At 43.1% G+C, this 16,107-nt stretch overlaps 1 protein-coding gene across 1 annotated transcript in view; it reads left to right on the plus strand.

The window, feature by feature from the left end:
* LOC113981708 (transportin-1-like) overlaps positions 1 to 15,221 on the plus strand; it is an 87,294-nt gene extending 72,073 nt beyond the window's left edge. The window contains exons 22-24 of the mRNA XM_027709263.1: positions 1,090 to 1,164; positions 10,616 to 10,758; positions 15,134 to 15,221. Coding sequence (XP_027565064.1) covers positions 1,090 to 1,164; positions 10,616 to 10,723 — 183 coding nt within the window. The 3' untranslated portion in view covers positions 10,724 to 10,758; positions 15,134 to 15,221. The remainder of the gene's footprint in view (positions 1 to 1,089; positions 1,165 to 10,615; positions 10,759 to 15,133) is intronic.
* The last annotated feature ends 886 nt before the right edge of the window (positions 15,222 to 16,107 follow it).

A 16,107-nucleotide genomic window follows, 5' to 3' on the forward strand; every position in this document is an offset into this window, starting at 1 on the left:
TTTTCAGATACAATCTAGGCTTTTAAAAAAGAAACAGAACAAAAACAATAACCACCCCTTCATTCTTAAAACTTGGGTAGGGAAGATTCTCTTTGAACTTTGGATATATTGCTTAAATAGTCAATACGACAAGGACGATGCATCTCTTTAAAATAAATGGTACATCTCAAGAATAGAATATGATTTGCTCTTTAGTCTCTGCAGCTCCAAAGTAAAGCTATACAAAGGTAATATTTTCTAAGAGGAAAATGAAAGTGAATTTCCCTCTCCTCTGCCTGGAATCCTTCTCCCTGAAACACAAGAATTGAACCTCTATCTTGTTTTGAATTTTACAGTTCATTTCACTTATCCCTTATTTTGTACTTAGCATTTCCTTCTGCTGTCTGTTCTTTCACACAGCTTAAAGGGAGGGAGTAATTAAGGTCTCTTTTCATTATCCCAGCTCTCCTCCTATGTAGTTGTGATCCTCAGTTCCTATCCAAAAACATGTGCATTATCAACTTCATCATTAAGATTGATGTTTTAATGGTATAGTAGGAGGTAATGCATAATAGCAGATGAACTAAACATAATGATTTTGGAGTGGCTTTAGTTTTGAACCAGTATGATAAACATTCCGTGTATCCCAGAAACAACTTCTGGCTCTACTTAAAGAAATACAACAGCTTTTTTTCCTAACTGAAAGTACATGAGAGTAAGTTGCAAGTATGGTCATGAGTTTGTCCATTGTTATTAAGGTGATTGGATCTCAAACTCAGAATGTGTACTGAAAGAATTAGTTAAACAAATGTGGTATGGGAGGGGAGGAGTTGTTTGTTGTTTGGGGTTTTTTTTAACTGTGGTTCAATTTAATAAAAAATCTGATTAAACAAAGGTATTCCTACGCTCAGCCATTTCTGTTTCCATACACTTAAGCATACAATAACTTACCATTATTGTCTGAATTAACTGGAAAATAAAGGCCTAAAACCAGAAGCAGTTGTGAATTAGGATCAAATACCCTGCATAGTTCATAGAATGAACATTGAGCATTGTTTTCAGACATATAAATTTAAGGTTTCTAACCTATGTGATTGTTAATTCTTATAGGACTTTATTTTTTTTTGCGATGCTGTTGCATCATGGATTAACCCAAAAGATGATCTCCGAGACATGTTCTGTAAGGTAATGTTTCTAATATTGACAGTATATCTGAACTTTGGTTGCTTTGGATCCTTTGTTTCTTTCTTGTTTTTATTTCCATTATTAGCATTTACTGTATTTGTGGTCATGAATGCTTTCTTGCAAAGTCATAAACTTTCAAACAAAACATCATATAAATAATAAAAGGTTTTTGATCTATATTTTCTTACATGCTTTCAGGTTATTCCGATTTTCGTTTTAAAAGCATTGAAAAGCTCACTTGAGATCTTATTTGAAAGGATAATCATCCTCAAAGAGCTTTTCATAATGTCCGGCCTCCTACATTTTGACTGCATTTGGAAGAACAGGGGGTTTTATACAAGATAGAAGACTTTTTTTTCTGTTTTTTTTTTTCTTTTCTAGAAAATGAGATCTGTGTGGTTTAAGACCTGCCCCCCACCCCAAGACGCATATTTTTTTTTAGAAATATCTAGAAAAATGAAAACGAAAAATATTCCAGTAGAATCCTGATCTGTTTATCTTGCTTCGGCTGCAAATAAGTTTTTGGGACTGCTTAACCCTCTTGGATAAGCAAGTCTTCAAGAAACTAATGAACAGTGATAGCCAAGAACGCGTCCCTAGACAAAGTGTCAATATAATTTAAGCAAAAAGACTGTTTGTCTTGTGTAAAATTAAAAAAAACACACACACACAGAAAGTAATATATTGTGTTTTGACACTAGTGTCTTCAGTTAAAAACCAGAATAAAATAAACTTATTTCAGTTACAGCTGTTACTGTTCAGTAGTGTGGTTTTCCTCATATGTTGTAAAGTGAAATCTCTGGTTTTAGGAAGGATGTATGTCAAAAGTTGACAGTGCTCTTAAAGCTAGAATGGAGCATATTTCTAAGTACATACATGGATCATGGGTCAGTATTGGCACTTCCTCTTCAAGTAATGCCAGGTGTGCACATCAGAATGGACTAGAACATTTGAATCCCATCTTGAGGAGCAAAGACAAAAATCTCGCTGTCCTAGTCAGGAGAACAATTATCTGAGAGGCTTTGAAGGAACATCAGTGTCAGGAAATGCATGACTGTGAGTATTCTGGCATCGGCAGAAAAAAACAAGAAATACAAGCTTAAAAGAAAGTCCAGGATGCTGTCTGTGGTGGTTGTCCAAAGCAGTTTCAGTACATGTTACTGTCCTGGTCCTTCAGCATTCAATACTTGCTTCAATAAGCTACGCTCCTCTTTTTCAGATTCTTTCCAGGATATCCACATGGGATCTAATGCATTCTAACTAGACACTGTTTCTTGGTTACTTGGCATAAGGACATCCTTGCTTTCTTAAGTGTATTTTTTGTGCTTTTTGCCATGCAAGGACAGAGACAAAGCTTTCTTCAAGTGATGACATACAAATTTTTTAGATTATTTCCTTATCGGAGTGAGTTTTTATGCTAGTTGAATACATGATTACTGTAGTCCAGTTACATATTTTCCAACAATAATTATGCCTTTTAGAAATAATGGGAAAAAAAATTTGTAGTCCCACGAGGCCTTTTTTTTGCTAGTGCATTGTCCAGTGTTTGGGTTTTGGGGTAGTTGGGTTGGTTGGTTTGTTTGTTGGTTTTGGAGCACTAGAGCTAAGAGAGAAAATACCCCTTCCAAGAGCACAGGTACATGAGCTCCCAGTGTTGAGATCCAATACATACCCAAAGAACTGTATCATGATTTATAAAAGCAAGATATCTGAAGACTGTAGCTGAAGCTCACTTGCTAAAACTGTCCTGTAAGATTTTTTTAAAGTGTTCCTTTTGTTGTACCTGAACATTCTTAGATTTTTTTGGTAGTTTCTTGGCAGCTGGCTAATCAGACTCTTTTGGTTAGGAAAGAGGTGACTCTGCCTGTGGAATGTCCCTTTCAGGGAGAAAAGCAATAAATTAACTCGTGACACTGTAATGTTATTATTGCTTCATGCTGTTTAAGAACAGCTCTGCTTAGAAAATTGTGTTGAGCTCAGTACCATGAGCTTTAACTTTGGCATTGCCTTTTTTGTGAGGATGTTTTCATGACAGACTGTTCCACAATTAAGTATCCTTGAGTTTAAAAAAGAAAAACAAACCAAAACTTTAGAGACTCTAGACTATTTTCTATTAGGAGGAGCCATTTAATCTGCTTTTATTCCTTTGTATGTTTGCCTTTTAACCTGCTGTTTTCGAGCTAAAATACTAAGATGTTTTTGACAGTATCATTCAATTTTTGTAGCTTTCAGTTAATTTATTACATTGGAGGGTCCAGGCTGAAACCTGGATTTGATTATTTTTTTCCCGTCTTCCCATCTTATGCTGTGGAGCTCTGTTCTTTCAAAACACAAAAGATTTTAATAGCTTCCTTTTTAGTAATAGTTGTCTACAGGTTCCATGGAAAAAACACAGCTCTCACAGGATGCTTTCGTTTTTGCAAGAAATTTATAGGCATTTGTTCTGTCAAATGCTGGCAGTGGTTCTGGCTCATCTTTCCTCCCAGAACATATTACATGTTTAAAAAAATAAATGTGAACACAGTAATCTTAACATATAAACTGTGTCAATTGACATAATGTTTAGCCTAACTCTAGGTTGTCACCATAGTCATTAAAACTACATACACACACATGCATATTTATATAGAAGATATATTTATATTTTTTATGCTAATCTGTGTGGGTAGCTATATTGTATATGTCACCCTTAACTGAAATGTTTTTGGTTTTTTTTGTAGTTCCAACCCCCCTGCCATGGGCAGGCACACCTTCCACTAGACCAGGTTGCTCAAATGCCCCATCCAACCTGGCCTTGAACACCTCTAGGGATGGGGAGTCCTCAACCTCTCTGGGCAACCTGTTCCAGTCTTACCACCCTCACAGCATCTAATCTAAACCTGCCCTCTTTCAGTTTGAAACCATTCCCCCTTGTCCTATCACTCAATGCCCTTGTGAAAAGTCCCTCTCCAGTTCTCTTATAAGCCCCCTTTAGGTACTGGAAGGTGCTATAAGGTCTCCTTGGAGCCTTCATTTCTCCAGGCTGAACAACCCCAACTCTCTCAGCACGTCTCCATAGCAGAGGTGCTCCAGCCCAGTGATCAGATTAGTGGCTTCCTCTGGACTTGTTTCAACAGGTCAACATCTTTTTTGTGTTGTGGGCCTGTAGTGGGTTGACCCTGGCCAGATGTCAGGTACCCACTAAAGCCACTCTCTCACTCTCCCTCTGCAACTGGACAGAGGAGAGAGAAGAGAGAAAAAAAAAAAGCTAAGGATTCATGAGTAGAGATAAGAACTGGGCGAGGTCAGTTACTGATTACCTTCACGAGCAAAACAGACTCAAAGTGGGGATAGTACTTTAATTTATTACTAACAGGATAAGAGCCAAAGAGTGAGAAATAAAACAGTCTTAAAAATACCTTCCCCCCACCCCTCCTTCCTTCTATGTTCTCCCTCCTCCCTCTCAGCTGTGCAGGGGGACAGGGAATGGGGGTTATGGTCAGTTGTTGTTTCTGCCGCTGCTCAGAGAGAGGAGTTCTTCCCCTGCTCCCATGGGGTCCCTCCCACGGGAGACAGTCCTTGATGGACCTCTCCAACATGAGTCCATCCCTCAGGCAGCAGTTCTTCCCAAACTGCTGTCCCGTGGGTCACTCCTTCATGGGGTGCAGTCCTTCATGGATAAGCTGTACCGACGTGGGTCCCCCACAGGGGCCACAAGTCCTGCCCGGGAAAAACCTGCTCCAGCATGGGCTTCCCTCTCCACGGACTGCAGGTCTCTGGCAGGACCTGCTCCATCTTGGGCCTCCCACAGGGTCGCACCCTCCTTCAAGCATCCACCTGCTCCAGCATGGGCTCCTCCATGGGCTGCAGGTGGGTCTCTGCACCCTGATGGTCCTCCATGGGCTGCAGGGGAACAGCCTGCTTCACCATGGTCTTCACCACGGGCTGCAGGGGCCTCTGCTCTGGCACCTGGAGCGCTCCTCCCCCTCCTTCTGCACTGTCCTTGGTGTCTACCTTGTCATGCCCACGTTCTCACTCCGCTCTTCCCTGGTTGGAATTCTTCTGCACAACAGCCTTCTTTTCTTAAATATGTTATCACAGAGGCGTTAATATTACTCCTGATTGGCTTGGCCTTGGCCATCATCAGGAAGTCTGTCCTGGAGCCGGCTGGCATTGGCTCCACGGGACAGGGGAAGCTTCTAGCAGCTTCTAACAGAAGCCACCCCTGTAGCCCCCCCCCCTGCTACCAAAACCCAGCCACAGAAACCCACTACAGGGCCCCAGAGCTGAACAGTACTCAGGTTGGGTCTCAGTAGAGTGGAGTAGAGGGGGAGAATCCCCTCCCTTGACCTGCTGGCCATGCCTCTTTGGATGCAGCCCAGGATGCGGTTTGCTTTCTGGGCTGCAAGCACACATTGCTGGGTCATGTCAAGCTTTTCATCCACAAACACCCCCATGTCCTCCCCAGTGCTAGTCTGGATCCATTCTCTGCCCAGCCTATACTTGTGCTTGGGAATGCCCTGACCCAGGCATAGAATGGTTTTGGGTTGGAAGGGACCTTAAAGATCATGTAGTTCCAACCCCACTGCCATGGACAGAGACACCTTCCACTAGACCAGGTTGCTCGAAGCCCTGTCCAACTTGGCCTTAAACACTTCCAGGGATGGGGCATCCACAGCTTCTCTGGGCAACCTGCTCCAGTGTCTCACAACCCTCACAATAAAGAATTTCTTCCTTATATCTAATCTCAACCACCACTGCTGTAACCTCATCATATAAGGCCACCAAATTTGTGAGGCATGATTTGCCTTTAGTGAAGCCGTGGTGGCTGTCTCCAATCACCTCCTTATTTTCCATGTGACTTAACATAGTTTCCAGAAGGATCTGCTCCATGATCCTGCCTGGCACCGAGGTGAGACTGACCGGCCTGTAGTTCCGTAGGTCTTCCATAGTCCCCTTTTAAAAAATGGGGTTTATGTTTCCCGTTTTCCAGACATTGGAAACGTCACTGGACTGCCATGACTTCTCAAATAGGATGGACAATGGCTTAGCCACTTCCTCTGCCAATTCCCTCAGGACCCATGGATGTATCTCGTCAGGTCCAATGGACTTGTGCACCTTCAGGTTCCCTTAAATGGTCTTGAACTCAGTCTCAATCCCTGTTTCCACCTTTTGCAACTTGGGCAGTGTGGCTGGAATGCTTGTTGGTGAAGACTGAGGCAAAAAAGTCATTGAGTACCTCAGCCTTCTCCATGTCCTGGGTAACCAGGTCTCCTGTATCCTTTCTGAGAGGACCCACGTTTTCCACAGTTTTTCTTTTGGCACTGTATTAAAAACAGCATCCTGCAGTCCTCTGAAGAATCCATAGGGTTCTCCTTCAAGAAGAACAAGGACTGGTTTGATGAAAACAATCAAGAGATCCAGGAATTGTTGAGGAAGAAGAGATCTGCTCACCAAGCACACCTTGCACTGCCATCCTGTCATGTAAGAAAAGCAGCCTTTCATCTTGCATGCAGCAAGCTCCAACAGAAACTCCGTGAGATCCAAAACAAGTGGTGGATCAATCTAGCTGAAAAAACTCAATTATGCGCAGACACGGGTGATCACAGAGGATTCTATGAGGCCCTGAAAACAGCATACGGGCCTACATACCAAGTCTAAAGCCCTCTACTCAGTGCAGATGGTCAAATGCTTCTGACAGATAAAACCTCCATTCTGAATCGATGGTCTGAACATTTTCAGACTCTTTTCAGTACCAACCGTGTAGTTCAAGACTCAGCAATTCAGTCCATCACACAACAGCCAGTGAAGAATGAATTGGATATTGCCCCCACTTTGGAAGAAACTCTGAAGGCCATACAGCAGGTGAAAATCGGCAATGCAGCTGGGGTTGATGGAATTCCACCCGAAGTCTGGAAACATGGGGGCCAAGCACTCCATGCTAAATTTCACGAGTTTGTGGTGCGCTGTTGGGAACTAGGCGAACTACCATCAGAACTTCGTGATGGAGTCATCATCATCGTGTATAAGAAGAAAGGAATTAAATCAGACTGTTCAAATTACCATGGTATTACTCTGCTCTCCATTGCTGGCAAAATCCTGGCAAGAATACTTTTGAACAGACTAATACCCGCTATAGCAGAAGGAATTCTACCTAAAAGCCAATGTGGTTTCAGAGCTAACAGGAGTACCACAGACATGGTATTTGTTCTCAGACAACTGCAAGAGAAGTGTAGGGAACAGAACAAAGGTCTCTATGTAACCTTTGTTGATCTCACCAAGGCTTTCGATACAGTGAGCAGAAAAAGTCTATGGCAGATTTTGGAACATTTAGGATGTTCCCCCCAAGTTCCTTAAAATTATCATCTCACTTCATGAGGATCAGCACGGCCAAGTCAGATATGGCGATGCACTTTCTGAGCCCTTTCTAATAACCAATGGTGTGAAACAAGGCTGTGTTCTTGCACCAGCCCTATTCACAATCTTTTTCAGCATGATGCTCCAAAGGGCCACGGCAGACCTCGATGATCAGGATGGTATCTACATTCGATATCGTACTGATGGAAGCCTATTTAACCTAAGGTGACTGAAGGCCCATACTAAGACCTTAAACCATCTTGTCCGGGAGCTGCTTTATGCTGATGACGCCGCCCTTGTCGCCCACACAGAAGCAGCTCTGCAGCATTTAACATCCTGCTTTGCAGATGCTGTTGAGCTTTTTGGACTGGAAGTCAGCTTAAAGAAGACAGAAGTTCTCTATCAACCTGCACCTCAGGAAGTCTTCCATCATCCCCATATCACCATTGGCGAATCAGAGCTCAAATCAGTCCAGCAGTTTAATTACCTAGGTAGCCTCATCTCCTCGGATGGTAAGATTGACAGAGAGATAGACAACAGGTTAGCAAAGGCATATAGTGCTTTTGGAAAACATAAAAGAGTTTGGCGAAATAAACACCTGAAGAAAAGTACAAAGATCAGTGTTTACAGAGCCATTGTGCTGTCTACTCTTTCATATGGATCCGAATCATGGGTCATCTACCGCCACCACCTGCGACTCTTAGAACGCATCCATCAACGCTGCCTCCGTACAATCCTAAACATCCACTGGTCAGATTATGTGACTAATACATCTGTTCTAGAACAAGCAGCAGTTACAAGTATTGAGGCCATGTTGCTGAGAACACAGCTGCGTTGGGCAGGACACGTCTCAAGGATGAAGGACTACTGCCTCCCTAAGATCCTGCTTTATGGTGAACTTGCCACCGGCTGCCGCAAGAGAGGAGCCCCGAAGAGAAGATACAAGGACTCCCTAAAACAACATCTCAGCCTTGGCCATATTGATCAACATAACTGGTCTACTCTGACCTCCAATCAGGAGGTCTGGAGACACACTATCTATAACGCTGCTGATGCTTTTGAGAAAGCACGCAGGATCACTCTTGAGGAGAATAGACAACGCAGAAAGAATCGTGTCTTGCAGAATATACCACCCAAGCAGTCCTTCTGCTGTGCCTTTTGCAACCGGACGTGTCTATCTCGTATTGGCCTTTTTAGCCACCAGCGCGCTTGTAACAAATGTGGGTAGAGCCCTTCCCAAATCTTCATTCGCGAAGCCTAGCCATGATGATGATCTTTTATCTCTGATGTACCTAAAGAAGCTTGCTTTGTTACCCTCGATGTCTTTGGCCAGGTTTAATTCTATCAGGGCTTTAGCTATCCTAATCTGATCCTTGTCTGCTCAGACAATCTCTCTGTATTTCTCCCAGGCTACCTTTCCCTGTTTCTACTCTCTGTAAGCTACCTGTTTGTGTTTAAGTTTGTCCAGGAGCTCCTGTTTCATCCACACAAGTGTTCTTCCCTGATTTCCTCTTTGTAGCAATGAATTGCTCTTGAGCCTGGAGGAGACCATCCTTGAATATCATCCAGCTCTCTTGGGCCCCTTTTCCATCCAGGGTTCTATCCCACGGCACTCTACCAAGCAGATCCCTGAAGAGGCCAAAGTCAGATCTCCTGAAGTCCAGGGTAGTGAGCTTGTTTTGCACCCTCCTTGATGTCCCAAGGACCTTGAACTTCAGAGCTTCATGGTCACTGCAGCCCAGGCTGCTCTAGAGCTTCGTGTTTCCCACCAGTCCCTCCTTGTTGGCAAGAACAAGGTCCAGCATAGCACCTCTCCTCATGGGCTCCTCTATCACTTGGAGAAAGAAGTTGTCATCAACACATTCCAGGAATCTCCTGGATTGCCTGTGCCCTGCTGTGTTGTCCCTCCAACAGATGTTGAGGTGGTTGAAGTCACCCATGAGGATCAGAGCTTGTGAACATGAGGCTGCTCTTATCTGTCTGTAGACGGCCTCATCTGCTTGGTCTTCCTGGTTGAGTGGCCTGTAGCAGACTCATACTGTAATGTCACCTGTCCCTGCCCTCCCTTTAATCCTGACCCACAAGCTCTCAGTCACCTCCTCATCCATCCCCAGGCAGAGCTCCATGCATCCCAGGTGGAGCTCCATGCACTCCAGCTGGTCATTGACATAGAGGGCAACACCCCCTTCTCATCTACCCTGTTCTTCCTAAAGAACCTGTATCCTTCCATTCCAGCACTCCAGTCATAGGAATCATTCCACCATTTCTCTGTGATGCCAATAAGATCATAGCCCTGCAGGTGTGCGGATGTCTCTAGTTCCTCCTGTTTTTTCCCCATGCTGTGTACATTTGCATAGAGGCATTTAAGTTGGGCCCCCAGTGAAGCCGACTTTCTGTCTGGAGTGGCTGGAATTCCTTGGTGCTGCCCTTCAGGTTCTGTCCTGCTGACGTTTGATCCCCCTCTAGGCTCTGGGCATCTCTTGCTTGCTCTAGCATCTGACTGGTATGAGTGAGATGGCATATCATCCCTTACCTTATCACCCTTAAACCTGATGATATCCCCCTCCCCTGTCATATCTAGTTTAAAGCCCTATCAATAAGCCCTGCTAGCCCTTGACCAAAGACAGAGGGGAATCCTGTCTGAATCCATCAAGCCTGGTGCCATGTAGGCCATCCCATTATTAAAGAAACCAAAATTTTGGTGGTGACAGCAGCCACAGAGCCATGTACAGACTGGGTCCATCTGTTTCTTCCAATGTCACTGCCTTCAACTGGAAGAACAGAGGAAAAAATAACTTGTGCTCCTGCTTCCCTCACCAATTGTCCCAAAGACTTAAGGTCTCTTTTGATCACCCTTGGACTCTGTGTTGTGACTGCATCACCACTCACATGGAGGACCAGCAATGGGTATTAGTTCAAAGGCTGAAGCAGGCTAGGAAGTTCCCCTGGACTTCCTTTTTTTCTTAGTAACATTTAAATATTAAACTGAGGAATTCAAATGGACAGATGCACAATCCAGCAATTTGTGGATTACTGCATATGCTGCTAGTAAATAATGATCATGTATCTGCTGTTTAATGATTATCTTGATTTCTCTCTCCCGTCTCATTTGTAGATTCTTCATGGATTTAAAAATCAAGTTGGGGATGAGAATTGGAGGCGTTTCTCTGACCAGTTTCCTCTTCCCTTAAAGGAGCGCCTTGCAGCTTACTATGGAGTTTAACCTTATGCACTTTAGCTGCAGTCCCATAATTAGAGGTAAGCACACTAATCTTCCTTGCTAAACAGAGCTGTATAAGTCTTCCTCACTGTTTACATTATATGCAACATAATTAATTCACTAGGCTAAAATTTTTCAGATATGTTGGAACCACTATCTTTCTCTACACACAGTAATGTATCAAGATAAGGTTGGAAATGTAGGTGTAACAAAGTGCTTTTTTAGGTTTAATAAGCAAAATGATTATTATAATCCTCAAGCCATCATACTAAAGTTACAGGTTCCCTTATGTCTTATGTATTAGTAGATGACAGATGTGGTCTACGCCAGGCATATTTGCCTAGGATAGGAAAGCAAATTTGTTAAGACACTTTAGCCATGAGAAGTTAAATACATTCATAACCACATACTATATGACCTTTGCATTGAATAAAAAATGTTATGCAATCATAGAATGATAGAATATGCTGAGTTGGAAGGGACCCACAAGGATCATTGAGTCCAACTCCTGGCCCTGCACAGGACCACCCCAGGAATCCCACCATGTGCCTGAGAGCATTGTCCAAACACTTCTTGAACTCTGTCAGGCTTGGTGCTGTGACCACTTCTCTGAGGAGCCTTTTCCAGTGCCTGACCACCCTCTGGGGGAAGAATCTTTTTCCTAATATCCAACTTAAACCTCCCCTGACACAGCTTCCTGCCATTACCTTGGATCCTATCACTGGTCACCAGAGAGAAGAGATTGGAGCCTGCCCCTTTGCTTCCCCTCATGAGGAGGCTGAATGAGCTGCTCTCATACAGCTTCCCCTCTAGGTCCTTCATCATCTTCATTGCCCTCCTTTGGACTCTAATAGCTTAATATCTTTCTTATATTGTGGCACCCAAAACTGCACACAGTACTCACGATGAGGCCGCACCAGTGCAGAATAGAGCAGGACAATCACTTCCCTTGATGGGCTGGTGATGCTTTGCCCAGGACACGGTTGGCCGTCCTGGCTGCCAGGGCACACTGCTGACTCATATTCAACTTTCCATTGATGGGGACCCTCAGACCCCTTTCCACGGTGTTGCTCTTCAGCCTCTCATTCCCCAGTCTGTACGTACATCCAGGGTTGCCCTGTCCCAGGTGCAGAGTCTGGCACTTGTCTTTGTTAAACTCCATAAGGTTGGTGATTGCCCAGCCCTCTCATTTGTCAAGGTCTCTCTGAAGGACCTCCCTGCCATCGAGGGAGTCAACAGCTCCTCCCAGCTTTGTATCGTCTGCAAAGTTGCTTAGCATCCCTTTGAGTCCTGCGTCCAAGTTATTTATGAAGATGTTGAAGAGAAATGGGCCTAAGAGGGAACCCTGTGGAACCCCACTAGTGACCGCTTGCCAGCCTAATGATAGCCCATTCACTATTACTCTTTGTGCCCAACCCGTGAGCCAGTTGCTCACCCATCACACGACCTGTTTATCTAGCTGTGTGCTGGACATTTTGTCCAGAAGGATCCTGTGAGAGACAGTATTGAAAGCCTTACTGAAATCCCAAACTGTCTTCCCTTGGTTAACTAGGTGGATTACCTTGTAATAAAAGGAAATTAAGTTTGACAAGCAGGACTTTCTGCTCTTGAAGCCATGTTGGCTGTGACCGTTGACTATGTTGTCCTTCATGTGTTTTTCATTAATTCCCAAAGTAATGCTACTGCATTGGTGGATGGGGGCAAAGCAACTGACACCATCTGCCTGGACTTATGCAAAGTGTTTGCCACTGTCCTGCACGACATCCTTGTCTCCAAATTGGAGAGACATGGATTTGATGGATGGACCATTCTGGATAAAGAACTGCCTGGATGGCTGCACACAAAAAGTTGTGGTCAACGGCTCATTGTCCACGTGCCTCTATACCCCCGCAAGGGTTTTACAAGCCAGCAGGCATTTCTGTGGAGTAGGGAACTTTCTTTGCACCCAGCAAACACCAACCCACAACTTAAGTGAAATACCACTCAATAGGTTTTAAGTTACCCACAAGAGGAAAAAAAGAGTAAAGGAAGATAAGAGAGATTAAGAGAAGAAAGAATAAAGAGAGAAAGAGGAAAGAAAAATATAGTTATCACCAAGAGGTCACATGTTGGCAGGTTCCAGGAGAGCAGGCAAGATAGAGACCTTGTGTGTCTCTGTTTATAGAGTTTGGCTACCATGGCCACTCCCTCCAGGCAGTTCACTGACCATTCAGTGTCCTCCTAGCCTAAGTGAGGGGTGCTGTAGCCAATCAGAGGCTCCGGGGGTTGTGGTGTGGGTGGGCTACCTGGCAGGCCTTCCTTGATTGACAGCCCAGCCATGTGGCTCACATGCCATGTGCGCTCCATAGATTCAGCCATATTGGCTGCAGGCCTTACCATGTGCCTTACTGCCATGAGGCTGCAGGCCCAACCATGGCCCCTCCCCTGACACACACACACAGACAAGATGGTTGATTCTACCCATCAATCAAACAACTCAGTGAGATACAAATCCGGACTCTTAACAGGTGGGCCAATGCAAACCTCATGAAGTTCAAGAAAGTGTAAGGTCCTACACCTGGGTCAGGGCAATCCCAGACACACCTGCAAGCTCCATACACTCCAGCCCTTCCATTACATACAATGCCACACCCCACCTGGCCTTCCCTGCCTATCTCTCCTAAAGAGCCTGTAACCATCCAACATGGCACTCCAGTCACAGGACTCATCCCACCAGGTTTTGCTTATGCCAATGTGTCATGGTTTAGGAATAGTACTCCCCAGTTCAGTGCCCCCATGGAGACTCTCCTTAACCACACAACCACAGGTTGAGATAAGCACAATTTACTGGAAACAGCAATGAGATATGAAAACGAACAGTAACAGCAACAATATTAATAACAAAAGGTATAAGACAAAGAAACAATTTACATGAAAAGTAAACCAGTACTGGACCTTTTCACCCACCATACTTTCTCCCTGACTTGAAAGGAGAGAGAGTGAGTCCCTTACTCCTGCCCCTTGCAAGTGACTTGAAATGGTATCAAATAGCATTAGGGTCTGGCCATGTGCCCCTCCCAGCTACTGTAAAAAATTAACCCTGTCCTGGCCAAAACTAGGACATGATGCCATATCTCAGGGACTAGACCAAGGCTTTGAGCTCCTCTTGCTTGTTCCTCAAGTTGCACGTGTTGCTATAGAAACATTTCAAGTGTGGTTCATTGTAGCCAACACCTTGTGGAGCTGATTGAAGGATGCCACCAGCATTTAGTCCCTCAAATTTTGGCATGCCATTCCATTGCTTATCACTGGCAAGCCTGGTTTTGTCCCTTTCCCCCTTCCAATGTAGTTTAAAGCTCTATCAAGGAGCCCAACTAGCTCCTGTGCAAAACCCCTTTTCCCTCTGAGAAAAATGCATCCTGTCAGGTGTCAGTAGGCCTGGTGCTGTATATAATCTGTAACTCTCCTGGCTATAGAGCTTTATGTTTTGTGGGTGCTGATGTGTTTAATATTGCCATGTTCCACTTTATGCACCAATTCACAATTGTTATAGTTCTGGCTGGAGAATGATTCAACTTCAGAAAAGAACTGTGACTGTGCATTCTAGAATACTTGTATTCTTATACCACCTTGCTTTGTATGCTCTTTGTGCACAATGTATAAATCAAAGTTTTCACATGTAGTGTGATACTGTGAAGAGATTATTATACTACCCAGAAAAAGGGAGCAAATTAAGTTCATTCATTCAGTCTTTATATAAATTTGATACTTGCTCTAGGATTTTTGTGCTGAAATTATGTGAGTGAATCATGCAAATCTGTTTAAAAAGCCAGCCTAGGATTTGTCAGACAGTGACATAAGAAATAGTTTGATTTACATTTTTGATCTGAACAATGGATTAAAAATAAACCAATTTCAAACATTATATATTTATAAATTATGGAATTTTAGTTCTGAAATTAGTGGGGTAATCATCCTAATGGAGAGGAATCCAAAGAGGTTAAATTGTCAATTAGTCTCAGCCATAGTGTATCCTCAGTACAAACTATCTTGTTTAATCCACCTAAAAGTGAAAATGTTATGTTAGTAGAAGGTATGTTTAATATTCTTTCTCAAACTACCTCATAATCTTGTACTAAAAACGTAAAAGCTTGTTAGAATGTATAGGACTGCTTTTATCTTTAAGCTTAGTCACAGTAGTGGAATTGTCAGTGTAGCTTTAAAGTATACGGTGTTGTTTCATTAATTTATCTGGTATAAATGGGCTCTTTTCTTAAGCAAACTTAAAAGGGAAAATCTAGGCAGAAATTTGGTTTTACGTTAAAGGTTGGCACCTACCACTTAAAAAAGGCAAAAAGCTCTTTGTTTATGCACTGATCTGTCAGTTAAGGTTCAAGGTAAGATTTAACTATACCTCTGTCTTTTCTTTTACAGGTCCTTCAGTCTGGGAGACTATGAGGGAGCCTCTGCACCCAGGGAAATCGTTACCCTTTACTGGGGGGAAGGGTGAACCAGTAGGGAATACAGTACAGTCCCAACCCTACTGGGAGGGGTGGGAGGGAGGTGTTGCTGTCACTGTATTAAGTCGATGTTGGGAAATGTTTTAACATCTGGAGCCTTTGTGGGTGGAAATAATCTCCTATTACAACTCTGCACTGGATGTGAAGAAGAAAAAAAGTTATTAACAAAACAGCACATTCTGAACTGTTGTGGGGAATTGTACCAAAATAAGAACCATATAATTCAACTATAGGGATACATAAAGAGGAAAACTATTTTACGCACAATAAAAGAAACCTACAAATGGAGGTCACAAGCAGTAAAAGGCTTTCTTTTTTCTTTTATGTTTTTCTTTTAAAAGTAAGGATTTTCTACATTGTTTCATCCTGCTTAATGGGATTCCTAGATAATTTGCATGTTAATGAATAACTAAACAAATTAAAATGCAGCTTGTATCAGTATTAGGAGCAGGCACTTGCAGTATACGGTATAGAAACCCTGTCGTAAATTAAAAGAGGTTAATCTGGATGAAATGAAGTAACCTGCAAGCTGCCAAATGAGTCACTCCTTTCATTTTTGGGGTAAGGGAGGGACACACCAAAGGAAAGATTGACATCTTAATTTTTGCATTTAAAAAAAATTAAAGTATCATCATTTGGTTATTGTACTTAATTAGATTTAATTTCTAGAGTAAGGCATTATTCTTAACATGCAGTTTAAGGTCCGGGCATGCATTCTGGCTCATAGTGATCAGAAGTAATTTAAATTAGTGGGAAAGTAGCACGCTTGCATCACATAGAGTGAAATTGGTATTCATTTACCTATATTGCCCCAGTCTTATGTTGCAGTTTACCAATTCAATATAGCCCTGCATTTAAAATTCTTTTGCTGAGATTTTGTGGATCTTT

The sequence above is a fragment of the Neopelma chrysocephalum genome, unplaced genomic scaffold (assembly GCF_003984885.1).
Source record: "Neopelma chrysocephalum unplaced genomic scaffold, ASM398488v2 Primary Assembly neopelma1_96714, whole genome shotgun sequence".
NCBI classification, from domain to species: domain Eukaryota; kingdom Metazoa; phylum Chordata; class Aves; order Passeriformes; family Pipridae; genus Neopelma; species Neopelma chrysocephalum.